Source organism: Bubalus bubalis, chromosome 12 (genome assembly GCF_019923935.1).
Source record: "Bubalus bubalis isolate 160015118507 breed Murrah chromosome 12, NDDB_SH_1, whole genome shotgun sequence".
NCBI classification, from domain to species: Eukaryota; Metazoa; Chordata; class Mammalia; order Artiodactyla; family Bovidae; genus Bubalus; species Bubalus bubalis.
In genome coordinates, this window is record NC_059168.1 from 99,622,694 (window position 1) to 99,638,398 (window position 15,705).

At 50.1% G+C, this 15,705-nt stretch overlaps 1 protein-coding gene and 1 pseudogene across 5 annotated transcripts in view; both read left to right on the plus strand.

Annotated features, from left to right (window-relative positions):
* USP20 (ubiquitin specific peptidase 20) overlaps positions 1-15,705 on the plus strand; it is a 45,760-nt gene that overhangs the window by 9,492 nt on the left and 20,563 nt on the right. For 3 of the 5 annotated variants that reach the window (XM_006044102.4, XM_006044103.4, XM_006044104.4), the window contains exons 2-9: positions 493-607; positions 3,936-4,032; positions 10,265-10,318; positions 12,056-12,118; positions 12,369-12,500; positions 13,480-13,576; positions 13,939-14,008; positions 15,117-15,230. In XM_006044102.4, the coding sequence (XP_006044164.3) occupies positions 3,952-4,032; positions 10,265-10,318; positions 12,056-12,118; positions 12,369-12,500; positions 13,480-13,576; positions 13,939-14,008; positions 15,117-15,230 (611 nt within the window). In that variant the 5' untranslated portion in view covers positions 493-607; positions 3,936-3,951. Of the gene's footprint in view, positions 1-492; positions 608-735; positions 852-3,935; positions 4,033-10,264; positions 10,319-12,055; positions 12,119-12,332; positions 12,501-13,479; positions 13,577-13,938; positions 14,009-15,116; positions 15,231-15,705 lie in introns of those variants that run through there. The other 2 variants (XM_006044105.4, XM_044926442.2) reach the window with 2 other exon arrangements.
* On the plus strand, positions 1,766-2,669 carry LOC102411869 (annotated as a pseudogene).

The following is a 15,705-nucleotide window of genomic DNA, read 5'->3' on the forward strand; positions in this document are numbered from 1 at the left end:
AGTATGTCTAGCCTCTGGATGCCCCAAATGTCCAAAAATTCACTCCCCGCCCCCCCTCCCTCAGGAGGAATTGTGGGCTGTTTATAGCTTCTGCTTGGTGTTGAGAGTGTTTCTTTTTCAAGATTTATTTATGTATTTTATTTTGATGTTGGCTGTGCTGGGTCTTCGTTGCTGCGGGCACGGCTTCTCCAGTTGCAGCCGGCAGGGGCTACCCTACATTGCAGTGTGTGGGCTTCCCTTGTTGCAGAGCACAGGCTCTAGGTGTGCGGGCTTCAGTAGGTGCCACTCCTGGGCTCTTCAGCACAGGCTCTGCAGTTGCGGCTCAAGGACTTTGTTGTTCCAAGGCACGTGGGGATCTTCCCAGACCAGAGGTCAAACTGGTGTCCCTTGCGTCACAAGGCTGACTCTTAACTACTGGACCCTCAGGGAAGCCTTGAGAGTGATTTTTAAGGTTAACAGAACGACATGAAGTGTGCTGGTTTGTCTTCCCAGGTTCCCCAGCAGAAGCCTGTGCTCACCCCAGCCCAGCGCAGCAACTCACCACCGTTGGCCGGGACCAAAGAATGCGGAGGGTGACTGCCTCCGGGGGCTGTTGCTTTGCACAGAGGTAGGCCTTCAGCCTCTCCCACTCAGGTGTCGCCCTTACACACGGACCAAGAAGGAAGTATAGATTTTTCTTTTTAGGTGAAATGATAGAATCTTGGTTATGTGGGTTTTTTTTTTTTCTTTTTTGAGTCTCATAGAAAGACGTATGCGGATGAAATGATGTGATATCTGGGATTTGCTGCACAAAGGAGGAAGTGGCAGGTTGAGATTCAGCAAGGCTGGCCATGGATTAATTGTGAAGCCAGGTGATGAGTGCTTGGGGATGGGTTACACACTTCTGTCTCCTTCTGCCTATGTTTGCATTTTCTGTAAGTACCAAAGAGCAGGCCAAGAGTCTGACCCACTTGGGTTTTGGCCTCAGTCCTGGAGCTCCTGTCTGCAAGACCTGGGACTAGAGGTGTCCTGTTTAGTCATCTATAAAACGGGGTAAAGCCCAGCCTCTGAGATGGCCGGGGAAGCTTTCAAGGGAAGAATGCATGGAAAACACTAAGTTTGGCCCCTCATCAGCACCAGTCACTCCTGTCTGGTGTGGAGTCTGGGCCAGTTCACCGCTGGCAGATCTTTTGGGGTAGGGTGGGGCTTGCAGGAGGGCGCTTGGGGGGTCCACCTCCCTCTGGTGGTTGCACAACCTCTGCCTTTGATTAAAGCACCGTTGGCTTCTCCTGCGTCTTTGATTGGGCCCTTTTTCTCGGTAACAGTTTGGAGCTAGAGTCAAAAGCCAGGTTCCTGGGTACAATTTCTGCTAAAATATTGGGTGGCGGCAGCATTTACTTATTTATTTTTAAACGTTTTCTTTCGAGATAATTATAGATTCAGAGTAAGTTGTCAAAAAATGTGCTGGGAGGTTCCCTTCCCCCACGGTCCCCCAGTGGTACTGCATCTCTGGTGTATCTGTAGTACAGCAGAGAGACTGGTACACCCAGGGAACTCATTCAGATTTCACCAGTTTTACTCGCACTCATTTGTGTGTGTGTGTGTGCACGTGTGTGTGTTCAGTTCCAGGCAGTTTTCGCTGGTGGCTCAGACGGCAAAGGCATCTGCCTGCAATGCAGGAGACTTGGGTTTGATCCGTGGGTCGGAAAGATCCCCTGGAGAGGGGAATGGCAACCCACTCCAGTATTCTTGCCTGGAGAATCCCATGGACAGAGGAGCCTGGAGAGCTGTATTCCGTGGGGTTGCAAAGAGTCGGACACGACTGAGCAGCTAATACGTACGAATGCGTACAGATCCACGCCACCACCGCAGTCAAAAACAGAGCTGCCCGGCACACCAAGGAGTCCCTCCAAGGAAGCATTTGCTTTTCAAACGGAAATAGCTTTTTTCCCCTTCTGATTTAAAAAAGAGAAGAATTAGCTAGCAGGCAGTGAAGATGGCGGAGAATGGTGGTCGCGCCGGCGAGAGCAGTGGGAGTGGCACGGGGAAGGGGTGTCCACAGAGCAGGTAATCGCTGGCTTCAACCGTCTTAGGCAGGAACAGCGGGGCCTGGCATCCAAAGCAGCTGAGCTGGCGATGGAGTTGGATGAGCACAGCCTAGTGATTGATACTCTGAAGGAGGTAGATGAAACCCGCAAGTGCTACCTCATTGTTGGAGGGGTGCTGGTGGAGCAGACCGTCCAAGAGGTGCTGCCTGCCTTGGAGAACTACAAGGAGCAGATACAGAAGATCACTGAGACACTGACACAACAGCTTCAGGCAAAGGGAAAAGAACTAAATGAATTCTGGGAAAAGCACAACCTTCGTCTCATGGGGGAAGACAAGCAGCCAGCAGCCAAGGAAAACTCAGAAGGCGCTGGGGCTAAGGCCAGCTCAGCTGGCGTGTTGGTCTCCTAGAAACCAAAGTCTTTGCATTGTTTTCTACCCTGATTCCCACTTCTGATTTCTCTTTATTGTTATTATTATTTTCTCTGCCATTGTAATATTTTTTTGTTAGTTAAATGTTTTGGTCAGGGAAAAAAAGAGAGAAATTATGCACAGAAGAGCGTCAGGATGGAAGTTTGCCACAATATCATCAGCAGTTTATTTTACTTTATTGTTATTGTCGTTTAGTTGCTAAGTCATGTCCGACTCTTTTGCGACCCCATGGACTCTAACCCTCCCAGGCTCCTCTGTCCATGGGATTTCCCAGGCAAGAATACTGGAGTGGCTTGCCATTTCCTCCTCCAGGGGATCTTCCCGACCCAGGGCTGAAACTCGTATCTCCTGCATTGGCAGGCAGATTCTTTACCACTGAGTCACCAGAAACTGAAGTGAAGTTGCCCAGTCATGTCTGACTCTTTGTGACCCAGTGGACTGTAGCCTCCCAGGCTCCTCTGTCCAGGGGATTTTCCAGGCAAGAGTACTGGAGTGGGTTGCCATTTCCTTCTCCAGGGGATCTTCCCGACCCAGGGATCGAACTCAGGTCTTCTGCATTGCAGGCAGACACTTTACCGTCTGAGCCTCCAGGGAAGCCTCTATTTTGCTCCTATACCTTGTACTTTAAAGTGTATATCGTCTGAGTTTTGTTTTTATAATTGTAAAAAAAAAACAAAAGCAACAACCACACAGCTCTTATGAAATCGGTCACCCAGTTACACCCCCATTGGTGCTTCAGCGAACATCTTCAGACCCCTTCCTAGCTTGGTTTGCCCGCCCTTCTCTGCGACTTTCTCATTCTCAAATAACATTTTCTGGAGGAGCTGCTGCTCTGACTTCCTCCTCTAGTATCTTGGAGTTTAAAGATTCTTCTCTAAGTGGGGTTTCTCACAAGAAGTGAGATAAGTGGCCTTTGGGTCACCTGGCCTCTCTGAAGCTCTTGAGAAGAGGGAGTTTGCTTGCTCAGAGAAGAGCGCCGTCCCCTTCTGGTTTTGCCTTTCTACTTGGTTTTCAGACCTGGCCTCTCTACCCTGCCCGCTGCTGCCCCCTAGTGTAGAGTGGTCTCCAGGTCAGGGAGCTGGTGTCTCTCAACAGGACTGCAGTTTTAGATTCCCTAACAGGCAGCTCCCCAAATGCAGGAAGCACCCTTATGTCTTCCCTATCAACAGTTCTCATCATCACACCCAGCGCTTGAATTCTAATCATCTCCCTGCACTTGCTGTCCGTGGGCCAGGCATTTCACTGATATTTCCTCAGTGAATCCTCTGAGCAACCCTTCCGGAAGGTGTTATCTTCTTCCCCAATCATCAGGCAAAGAGGGTGAGGCTCAGCGCAGTTAAGTAGCTTCTCTGGGTCACCAGCAAGTACATGACAGATCTGGGGCTCGAGACCCAAGTATGCACTTAACCCCCCAGCCTCTCCTGCCTCCAGCCGGCAGGGGCTGCCATTAACCCAGGATCCCTTGTGTTTCCTTATAGGTGAGCCCGGGCCAGCATGGGGGACTCCAGGGACCTTTGTCCTCATCTTGACTCGATAGGGGAGGTGACCAAAGAGGACTTGCTGCTCAAATCCAAGGTAAAGGGTCAGACTTTCCGGGACTGAGGCCCACACCCAGGGCGCCCCCCGCCTCCGCCACATTCCTGGGATACAGACATTTCTGAAGCCGCGGAAGCACTGGCTCCCAGCAGTCTCAGCTTGGCCTTTTATGTAAATGGAAAAGCTGGCATCTGTTCAGGAGGCCTTCCGGGGCTGCGTCCTAACAGCCATTAATTACCACGTAGACCATCCATTTGGGAGCGCTGATGCCCATTAGTGGCTGGAGCAGGTGCAAGGCGGAGAGTCAGGCTCTGAGAGTCCACGGGCATTTTTGCACACTTGACCTGAGGAGGGCTCAGGGAGGTTCAAAGAGAAGAGGTGGGCCACTGGGGTTTTTTGTCTATACTGTGGCTTGCAGGGTCTTAGTTCCCTGACCAGGGATCAAACCCATGCCCCCTGCAGTGGAAGCTTGGAGCCCTAACCATGGGACCCCCAGGGAATTCCCAAAGGTGGGCCGCACTGAGCAGGGAGGCTGTTGTTCGTCTGTTTGTTAGATTAAAGCTTTTAAGTAGGTAACACTTTCACATGGTTCAAAAATGAAATGATGTAAGAAGAGAAATGTCAAGGAGTCCCCCTCCCACCCGTCCTGTGCCCACCTTCTCCATCCCACCCTGCAGACAGCCACGAACGTTGGTTTCTTTTGTATCTTTTCAGAGTTTGTTTATGGGAATACTTATTTTTCATTTTCCCCTCTATTACATAAAAAGTAGTGTACTGTAGCTGTTTTGGTAACATGCTGTATTCGCCTGGCAGTGTATCTTGGAGCTCTTTGGCCTCAGCACATGGGTCTCATGGTTTGTCTTAAAGCTGCATCATAGTTCATTGTGTAGACTCCGCAGCTGATCCTCTGTGGGTGGACATCTGGGCCCTTTGCAGCATTCTGTCTGTATAGTGTCGTGTTCAGGGGCAGGGCCGTATGGAGGGGCCATTCCCGGGGTGGGGGTTGGGTCAGACTCCTAGACAGATTCCTGTGTCTTCTTTCCAGGCACCTAATGCTGGTCATTCAGCCTCCCTGCACCAGCAGGTGCTGGGTGGCTTCTGGCCTGAGCTGGTTTAGTCTCAGGTGTGATTCTTCAAAGTTCCTGTGGCTTCTTTTGAAGTCGTCTTGTTTGCTGTTACTGAACCAGGTTCATCTGCTGATTCATAGCAAGCCAAACGCTGAGACACCGAGGTTTGCAGCAAAGAAAGGGTTGATTCACAAGGCAGCCAAGTGAGGAGACAGGAAAACAAGCCTCAGATGAGCCTCCCAGAAGGCGAGGGTCTTGGAATATTTATGGGATAAAGAAGCAGGATGGTCTTAGGCATGGGGAGAGATGAGGTCATCAGTGTTCTGCACAAGTGCGTCTGAGTTACGTGCTTCTTCCTAGGATGCGTGTTCAAAAATGGAGGTGCTTAGCATGATCTGAGGCTGAAGTTTTGGGCCCTTTGACATCAAAAGGTCATTTATCAGACACTTACACACACCCAGTTTTAGGGTCAGTGGTCCCAAATAGTCTTAGCTGGCTTGAACTGGACAAGACTCCAAGTTTCTGAAAAAACAGCTTAGACCCCTATTACTATAGCAACGCATACATCAGAGCTGTTATCTGTAGGGGTGATTAAAGAGTCTTGTGATGTATAGGCTAGGGGTTTTTTACCCAGCTGTTCCCTTAGTTGCTGTTGTGTAAGACAAGTTCCATTTCTGTTCATCACCAGTTTCTGCTAACCCTGTAGAGGATGGTTTCAGTATGGTTAGGAGGAAGAGCAGAGCAAGGCTGTGGTGCATTTGCCCCATCTAACACCGGTCTCTTCCTGTGTCTGCAAAAAGGAATAAGTGAAAGAAACTGAGAGTTTCTTGGGAAATCTGAGAGCAGGGAGGAGACGAACAAGGTGGGAAGAGGGAGGCAGAACTTGGGAAGATCGGGCTGGGACATGGCAGTCTTTTGGAAATCTACAAAATGAAACCAACATGGTTTTAAAATACCCAGAAGATGCAAGGATTGAACCGGGTAGCTCACAATGGAGGCAATGCAAGTGGCTGAGAAACTCTTGAAAAAAAGGTGCTTGACTTCCCTGGTGGTCAAGGATTTTGCCAGGAAACCAACATGGCACCGTTTCAGATGCACACGGCACAAACTGCTGTCACTCAGGGTGGACCAAGGGAGGAGGGAAGTGGACCCGACATTTGCAGTCAAGTTACCGTGACTGCAGGGGTTCAGTTCCCGTGCTCAGAATGTATCTAGGAGCAGTGTATGTACCAGTTCCAAGATACAAATACAGCAGTGTTTACTGAGCATTCTTTGTAAAAGGAAAACACTGGTGGTCAAACGCATATCTACCAGGAAGGGAATGAGTGAAACAGTTGTGGTGTCTGTACCGCAGTGTGGGCCCCTGTGTACTTATCGCAAAGAATGAGATGGGTATCTCTGTGTACAGACACAGAAGGGTGGCCCTATGTAGGTGACAGAAGCCTGTTACTGAGAAGTGTGTACAGTGTGATCTCATTGTTACTAGCCAACGGTATGGAGGGAAATACTTTAAGTTATTACAGCATGTTTATATTATATATAATACACTACATATTATGTACAGCATATATGTAACATATGATACATTATGTACAGTATACATATATATAATATATGACACATATACAGCATATATGTTTTATATATAATATACTACACATTATATACAGCATATATGTATTATATGTAATATAGGACACATATACAGCATATATGTATTATATATAATATATGACACATATATAGCATGTATTATAATATACTACATATTATATACAGCGTATGTATTATATGTAATATGCTACATATTATATACAGCGTATGCGTCATTTAAATTGTTGAAATAAGCACATAATACTTTTATCATTCATATGACTGAAATGAAAAAAAAATTTGGGAAGATGGGAGTGAACTGTGAAATCAGAAAGTCACAAAAGAGATGACAAATTTGGAAAGGTCAGGAGTAGCAACTTTGAGTCTATCGAGCAGACTGGTCTCCTGCCCCCTTAGCATCCTTGGCAAGAGACCCTAAGACACAGACTGCAAACCTCAGCCCCACTGATGGGATGAGCTGCGCCTTCTCAGCCTTGCTGAGAGAGCCATGTTCAGGATTTTTACAAACACAGCCAGAATCTGGGCTTAGTGGAAAGAAGTTCCCATGGAGGCCTAAGGGTCGATGTGGCCACCCTTGGGAGGAGGCTAGACCTTTCCCGTAAGTCTGATGAGCCTGACTCCTCAGCTGACAGTGCTTCTGACGGTAGGCTCATGACCTCTCCAAACCTCCATTTCTCATTTGTAAGAAGGGGGTCTTGGCCCACCTCCCAGAATATTGGAAATAAAAGCAAAAATAAACAAATGGGACCTAATTAACCTTAAAAGCTTCTGCACATCAAAGGAAACTATTAGCAAGGTGAAAAGACAGCCTTCAGAATGGGAGAAGATAATAGCAAATGAAGCAACTGACAAACAACTAATCTCGAGAATATACAAGCAACTCCTACAGCTCAACTCCAGAAAAATAAATGACCCAATCAAAAAATGGGCCAAAGAACTAAATAGACATTTCTCCAAAGAAGACATACAGATGGCTAACAAACACATGAAAAGATGCTCAACATCACTCATTATCAGAGAAATGCAAATCAAAACCACTATGAGGTACCATTTCACACCAGTCAGAATGGCTGCGATCCAAAAGTCTACAAGCAATAAATGCTGGAGAGGGTGTGGAGAAAAGGGAACCCTCTTGCACTGTTGGTGGGAATGCAAACTAGTACAGCCACTACGGAGAACAGTGTGGAGATTCCTTAAAAAACTGGAAATAGAACTGCCTTATGATCCAGCAATCCCACTGCTGGGCATACACACTGAGCAAACCAGAAGGGAAAGAGACACGTGTACCCCAATGTTCATCGCAGCACTGTTTATAATAGCCAGGACATGGAAGCAACCTAGATGTCCATCAGCAGATGAATGGATAAGAAAGCTGTGGTACATATACACAATGGAGTACTACTCAGCCATTAAAAAGAATACATTTGAATCAGTTCTAATGAGGTGGATGAAACTGGAGCCTATTATACAGAGTGAAGTAAGCCAGAAAGAAAAACACCAATACAGTATACTAATGCATATATATGGAATTTAGAAAGATGGTAACAATAACCCTGTGTATGAGACAGCAAAAGAGACACTGATGTATAGAACAGTCTTATGGACTCTGTGGGAGAGGGAGAGGGTGGGAAGATTTGGGAGAATGGCATTGAAACATGTAAAATATCATGTATGAAACGAGTTGCCAGTCCAGGTTCGATGCACGATACTGGATGCTTGGGGCTGGTGCACTGGGACGACCCAGAGGGATGGAATGGGGAGGGAGGAGGGAGGAGGGTTCAGGATGGGGAACACATGTATACCTGTGGCGGATTCATTTTGATATTTGGCAAAACTAATACAATTATGTAAAGTTTAAAACTAAAAAAAAAAAAAAAAGAAGAGGGTCTTGGGACCTGTTGCAGAGACTGTGATAAGGATTACATGAGCAAGGTCCAAAGAACTTAGCTAGATACCTGGCTCATTGTGATCCCTCACCAGGGATCAGCTCTGTAACTGCTGCAGAGACCAGTGCTTAGAATTCATCTCACAACTGGCAGAGACACACTGGGTATTGTGGAAGCTCAGCTGGAAACTGCTGTTCTAGAGAGGCCCAGACAAAATTACTTAGGACAGTTTAAATTATAATGAAAAGACCTTGAAATATAGTGAGTTAAATGAGATAGGAGTTTGCTTTTCTCATTGAGCAGTCCAGATGTAGGTAGCTCTGATAGAGTGGATCTGTCATTCTCAACACATGCCTTTCACCTCCAGGTCCAAAGTGGTTACTTGAGTTCCTGCCATCACATCTGCATTCCAGCCAATGGAAACAGGAGAGAGACCAAGGGTTGTGCAAAACTCAGAAGTGGCACATGTCACTTTTTACTGTTACGCTATCGACTAGAACCGAGCCCCATGATCACAGTGGGGGCTAGGACACATAGTCTGTAGCTCACTGACCATGTGCTCAGCCAAAATACATAGATTCTTTTATTAAAGCAGGGAAGAGAGGTATCAGTGGACCGGAAGCAGGCTCTGTCATCCTAATCAACAGATAACCTGGGTGTTTCTGTAGTCAACAAATATACTGATCTGATTTGTACCAGACTCTGTGAAGTTGCAGGGGTAGGCAAAACAGACCATCCCTCCTTCATGGAGCCCATAGTCTAGCCGGGCAGAAAGGCTTAAATAAATGAGTGTCATAAAGGAGTAGAAGGTGTAATGAGAGCATATTAAGGGGTCTGTTTGCTTAAGCTTTTGTTGAGGTCCTTTAATGGACTGGGACCTGGCAGTCCGGAGTTGATGATAAGAACGTGCAAGAGAGAAAGAGGCTGATATTCCCTGGTTTACGCAGAGAATCAGTAAAACTCTTGACACAGGGCTTGTATCGCTCACAAAGGCACAGGGCACCCTCTCAAGGGGCTGAAGGCACAGGGCGCCTTCTCGAGGGAGTCTTGGAAGCCCGGGCAGGAGAGTAAGCATGACGGGTTTCTACGCTCCAGAGAATTAGCCAGAGAGAGAGAGAGAGAGAGAGAAAGAAAGAAAGACACGGGGACCCAAGCTCTGATGGAGCAGAGTGCTTTAATGGTCTTTCTGTGAGTATATATAAGCTATGGTACAAGAAATTTCTTTCAACAATGATTAAGATCAGAAAACCAAACGTACAGCAACCGTTACCAAGGGAACAAGGGATAATAATGGTCACAAGGTCAGGAGACAATCCATATCTCAAGAAAGAGGATCAAGACTGGGCAGTTTTGTCTTAAGGAGAATGTTTACTGAAGGAGATTCAAGCCTGTCTCATCGTATGACCTCAGTCCTGAGAGCTGCGTGCAGTTCTACTCGCTTCTGGCAGAAGCTGATAAGCAACAGAGGATTTATGAGAAACAGCACGTAGGAATCCTCCTGTTAAACATTCCCTGATAAGCTTTAAGTGATTGTATTGAAAATGTTTTTTCAGTTACGTGAAAAAACAAAATTTGAACAGTAAAGCTTAAAGTGGCCCCGTGGGCCGGGATCTCTGTGAGGCAAAGCCTCTGAGCTGAGTCTGATGGCTCACGTCCTGCGGCCACTCACACCCTCCTCTTGGTCTCTTTCCCCGCCTCACACAGAGCACCTGTCAGTCATGCGGGGTTTCTGGACCCAACCTGTGGGCCTGTCTCCAGGTAAGTTTCCTGCAGCTGTTGGGGCCCTGGAGCTGGGTCCAGACTCTGGGCTGGGAATACCTGTCCTCTGTGGGCGTGGCCTGAAACCTTGGGCAGAGACACAGGGCATGGATGTCTCGGGTGTGGTGCCCAAGCCAAGAGGGCCCCAGAGTGTGTGAGCCCCTGGGCTGCACAACCATTAAAGATAAAGAGGGAAAAGCTCTGGGCTGAATGAACCCATCGACATGAAGGGGAAATTTCTATTCAGCACGTGCATATGAGACGATGTAGCATCTTGGCTGTGAACCCTGGCACTTGTTAATGGCAGTCAGTTCCTGGGCTGGGGCTTCCCAGGTGACTCAGTGATACAGAATCCACCTGCAATGCAGGAGATGCTGGAGACAATAGTTCGATCCCTGGATCGGGAAGATCCCCTGGAGGAGGAAATGGCTACCCACTCCAGTATTCTTACCTGGAGAATCCCATGGACAGAGGAGCCTGGTCAGCTACAGTCCATGGGGTTGCAAAGAGTCAGACATGACTGAGTGAACATTCACCCACCCAGCCACACACACATACACACACACACCCCTGGGCCAGTCTGGGTCTTCGTTTTGCCATCTATAAAGCAGAGGCCACAATACCGACGACTGCCCCCACCTTGTGGACCGCCCCCCCTTAGGGTAGAATTTGGCGAGATGGTGCCAGTGATGGCCTTAACATGGTATGTGGCCCGTAGACAGTGTCCAGTAAAATCTGGTTGTGATTATTATGCTCACGCAAAAGAGTAACAGTAAATGTGTGAACAACTGACGATTTTCTCTGGGGGGGCAGAATTACAGATAATTCATTTTTCTTTATAACTTTGTAGTGTTTTCCAACTTTGCCACAAGTATATATCACACTATATAATCTTACTAAAAATTTCTTTGAAAACAAATACGAGGAGAGACAAAAAAAGGCAGCGAATGGGCACAAAGATCACAGTTCAAGTCTCTTAGCAGAAGACACAGGAGCCTCCGTAGGGCTCTGGCCTCGTCCTCTGGGGCCTGTCGCTCAGGGTAAACTATGCTGCAGGACACTCTCTGGGGCCCCGGGGACGGCAGGAAGTGGGAGTCATGGCCCTGCCTCCTGGGAGCCCACAGACAACCCCCTAGAGACCGAGATGGAACCCGACGCAGAAAGTGATGCCGCTCCTTACCAGCTGGTGCATGGCTGACCACTGCTCAGGGTGCACCAGCGCTCTCCTGCAGTGAGGCAGCCCGACAGCCAGGGCTGGGGTGGAGGCCACAAGCTGGGCCGTGGAGCTGGGTGGATTTGGGGGAGGAGAGTGCAAGGCCAAAGGCAGGTCATCACGGGGCACAGGTCAGCACAGGGCCGCTTGGCCGCCTCTGCCCGTTCAGCGTCCCCCGTCAGAAAACGGCCATGAGGCCCAGGCTCCCCCCGCCCCCACAAAAACTGTGGCCCTACCAACTGGCCCATCAGGAGTGGGGTTTTGGTGGAAAAGGGGTGAGTGGAGGGAGGAGCAGGTCAGGGCGCCCAGCAGCCAGGCCTCAGCCCAGGGCCCACCGCCCGTCTCGCTCGGAGGCGGGGCGGCTGTGTGGCGGCAAGCCGTGCCCAGCGCACACCTCGGGTGTGCAAACCGGCAGCCGGGCCTTGGTCCCTGGGGTCCCAGGGTGGCAGCGGGGACACCCCCTCACGGCGTGGCCCTGTCTGTCCTCTCGGCCCCCTGCCCGCTCCCCTTCCATCTCTCCCCAGGTCTCCTGCTCCTATGTTGGCTGCGGAGAATCCTTCGCTGACCACAGCACCCTGCACGCACAGGTGAGCGTGGGTCCTAAGGTCAGACCCCAGCTCCAGCCGCCCCCTGGCTCCACCCGCCTCTCTGGGCCTCGGCGGTTGTGTGTGTAAAATGGGAACAGTCACGGCAAAGAAGGAAGAGAGAAGGCAGCCGCAGCCCTTGGCATGCCTGGCTGAGGTGGGGGGAGCAGAATCTGAGATTCCTGAAAATCTGAGGCTTTCCCGCGGCACCCTTTAGGCCGGTGTCCTCCTTCCTCCGCATCCTGCCCTCTAGGCGAGACAGCACAACCTGGCGGTGAACCTGACCACGCTCCGCGTGTGGTGCTACGCCTGCGAGAAGGAAGTGCTCCTGGAGCCGCACCCGGCGGCCTGCCCGCCTGGCCCCGCGCCCAAGTTCCCAGAGCAGGTGAGGGGGCGCAGGGGCCAGCCGGTGGCGAAACAAGGCGAGGGCAGGGCAGTGGGTCCCCGACGGCACCTGTTCCTGCTCCGAGTTCCCAGGTGGCTCGCAAGAGCTCAAGTCAGCTAATGCCCGCTGAGCCCCAGGCCTGTCCAGGGTGGTGTGAGGGCTCAGGACTCAGAGGTGACTGGGGAGAGGGACGGGTAGGCCTTGGGGGTGCCCTGGGCCAAGGCCGGCATGGGAAACACCCGGACACCCTCCCCCCTGGGAGTGCACCAGGCCAGGAGCCATTCAGGCCCTTCGAGGAGGCGGGTGGGAGAGCCCAGCGCGGAGCTGACCCTCAGGGAGGGCTCATTAAATCAGCATCTGAGCCGTCGGAGAGGCCTGACGTGTCTGGGTACAGTGCTGTCTTTCCTCCATGTTGACAATGATGGTCACATCATAGGTGCTCAATAAATGTGGACGGGCTATGTTTGTGGACTTAAATGATCAATATATATGAGTTTTTTGTTTTTGTTTTTGTTTTACAAAAAAGTCTATAAAAAGTATATACAAATCCTGTTTTGGGTGTGTGTGTGTATTAACAGTTTAAATGCAACAGAGATATAATAATCAACAGTGTTTGTCTCAAAAAAGTTGGGCTGCCTGTTTTTTCTTTGTTTCTATGTTTTTCTCAAATTTGTTATAAATAAAATATTATTACTCATTACTGTAAGTAAAGTACAAGCCAGAGAGTTCCCAGGGCGAGGCCACCAGTTCAGTTCAGTCACAGTCGTGTCTGACTCTTGGCGACTGCAGCACGCCAGGCCTCCCGCTTGGTCCATCACCATCTCCCGGAGTTGCTCAAACTCATGCCCTCTCTTAACTACCATGTCCCCTGCTCAGGCGGGCTGACTGAGTGGCTAGGGGTCTGGGCTTCTCCCCCGACACCCCAGCTCAGGGATGGGCGCTAGTCTTCCTGACTTCTCACCCTGGTTCTTGGACGCAGGACTCTCCGCCGCCCTCCCACCCTCTGAAAGCCGTCCCCATCGCTGTGGCGGATGAAGGAGAGTCCGAGTCGGAGGACGATGACCTGAAGCCACGAGGTAACAGCCCCGCGAGCTGCGCTGCCTGGGCAGGTGGGGCGGAGTAGGGTGGTCTCTGTGACACGAGGGCTTCCCTGGAGTGCAGCCCTGGGGCCCGGCAGCCCTCAGCCCTGTGCCCCTGGGCAGGCCGGCTTCTTTCAGCCTGGGTCGCTGCCCTTGCTCAGCGTGGACAGTGGGCTGCACGGGGCGGAGGGCGAAGGGGTCCATGGGTTCCATCCACCATGGTAACTGGAGCTGCAGAGAGTAGGACTCCATCGGCTGAGTCGGCAGGTTTCCCGGGCAGGTCCTGAGGGGCTCAGGAGCCACGGCTCCTCTCCGAGTGCTGACGGTCCCCTCCCTGTGTGTGTGTGCTGGTTCCCCAGGCCTCACGGGCATGAAGAACCTCGGCAACTCCTGCTACATGAATGCGGCCCTGCAGGCTCTGTCCAACTGGTAGGTTTTGCCTCATCTGGGAGTTGGGGGGACCCTGGGAATAGCAGCTGCTGCCCCCAAGCTGGGTCATGTGTGTTGCTCATAGAAGCCTGGATGTGGGTACACATCAAAACGCCCAAAACCACACCTGCCCTTTGACCCAGCAATCCCTCCAATGAGAATTTCTCCTAAAGGAGGTACCAGTACCCAGAGAGGTTGAAAAAGCTGTCTGTGCTGTTCCCCACCCTGCCATTTATTGGAAACATGTTAAAGGCCCATAAAAATCACAAATTTAGTACAGACCAGCTTTACAGTGAGTTCAGGGAAAAATGGTGCAGGACAATATTTACTGAAACGGGGAGGAGTTCAGAATATGATAAGTAGGAAAAGGTTGTGATCCTTTATATGGTGCAGTCCCATTTTGGGGGTGAAAATATTTTTTTCCATCTAAGACACCCTCTACTCCCTGAGGCTGGGCCATCTCCTCTGCCTGGCACTCAGGGTCTCACACCTACTAAAGGTTCTGTGTGTGTGTGTGTGTGTGTGTGTGTGTGTGTGTGTGTGTGTGGGAGAGAGAGAGAGAGAGAGAGAGAGAGAAAAGGAGGGCAGGGATGGGGCTCTGCATGCATAGAAAATTCTAGGAGGATATCTTCAGAGTAGCTATCCCCACTCATGGTAGGATTAAGGTCAGTTACTATTGTTTGCTCATCTGTATTTCCTAATTTTTCTACAATAAATGACTATTTCTTATGTAATGAGGTAACAAAAACAAAGAAAAAAGAAGCGAGGGAGAGGCCTTCAGGCTCAGGAAGGTTTCTAAGCAGGGGCCGATGAAAGGAGGGGTGATGGTTCCTCTAAATTTTACATAACAGTCTTTAAAGAAAGACCTTATCTTCAGTGCATTCACATTCTACGGTGTGGGGGTTAGGACTTCAGTGTATGAATTTGGGGGGATACAATTCAGCCCCATAACAGGTGGGGTCTGTCAAGTCACCTACAGGTATTTATGGCTCTGGGGGCCCTGGTGTATCCCCACACAGGACAGGTTTGCTTCTCCAGCCAGCTCTTGTAAATGATGCCGTGTACCCTTCTCTTCTTTGCTGACCTGGCTCCCTGCCCCCTCCCCCAGCCCCCCGCTCACCCAGTTCTTCTTGGAGTGTGGAGGCCTGGTCCGCACAGACAAGAAGCCAGCCCTGTGCAAAAGTTATCAGAAGCTGGTCTCTGAGGTCTGGCACAGGAAACGGTGAGTGACCGAGTCCCCGACTTCTGGCAGGGGCGTGGGGACAGGCTTTCTGTCAGGCCCTTGATGGAGCACTTCCGGTGCCCTCAACCTCTCGCCATCATGGGCCACACTTCCTCCTGTGTCATGCTTATGGGGGCCCTTCCAGGTGTAGGTCACAGCCAACTCTGGCTCGCTAACTGGGGAAACTAAGGTTCAGGGAGATTCAAGCGTCTAGCCCAAGATAACACGTCTTGTGAAAGGTGCAGCAAGAACTTGAACCTGGCATTGACTGCAGCTGGCAGCGCTTCAGAGCGTGTGTGCTGCGGTCTGGAGACACACGGTGACCACTCCTAGGTCTCAGCCACATCTGTGCACGTCGAACAGGGTTTCAGAAGTGGTGGCTGACACTGACCAGGGACTTTAGCTCAGTGTAAAAGGAATTTAAAGACCAGATGCTTGGGGTAGATCCAGGAAAACGTTAAAATTGGGAATAAAG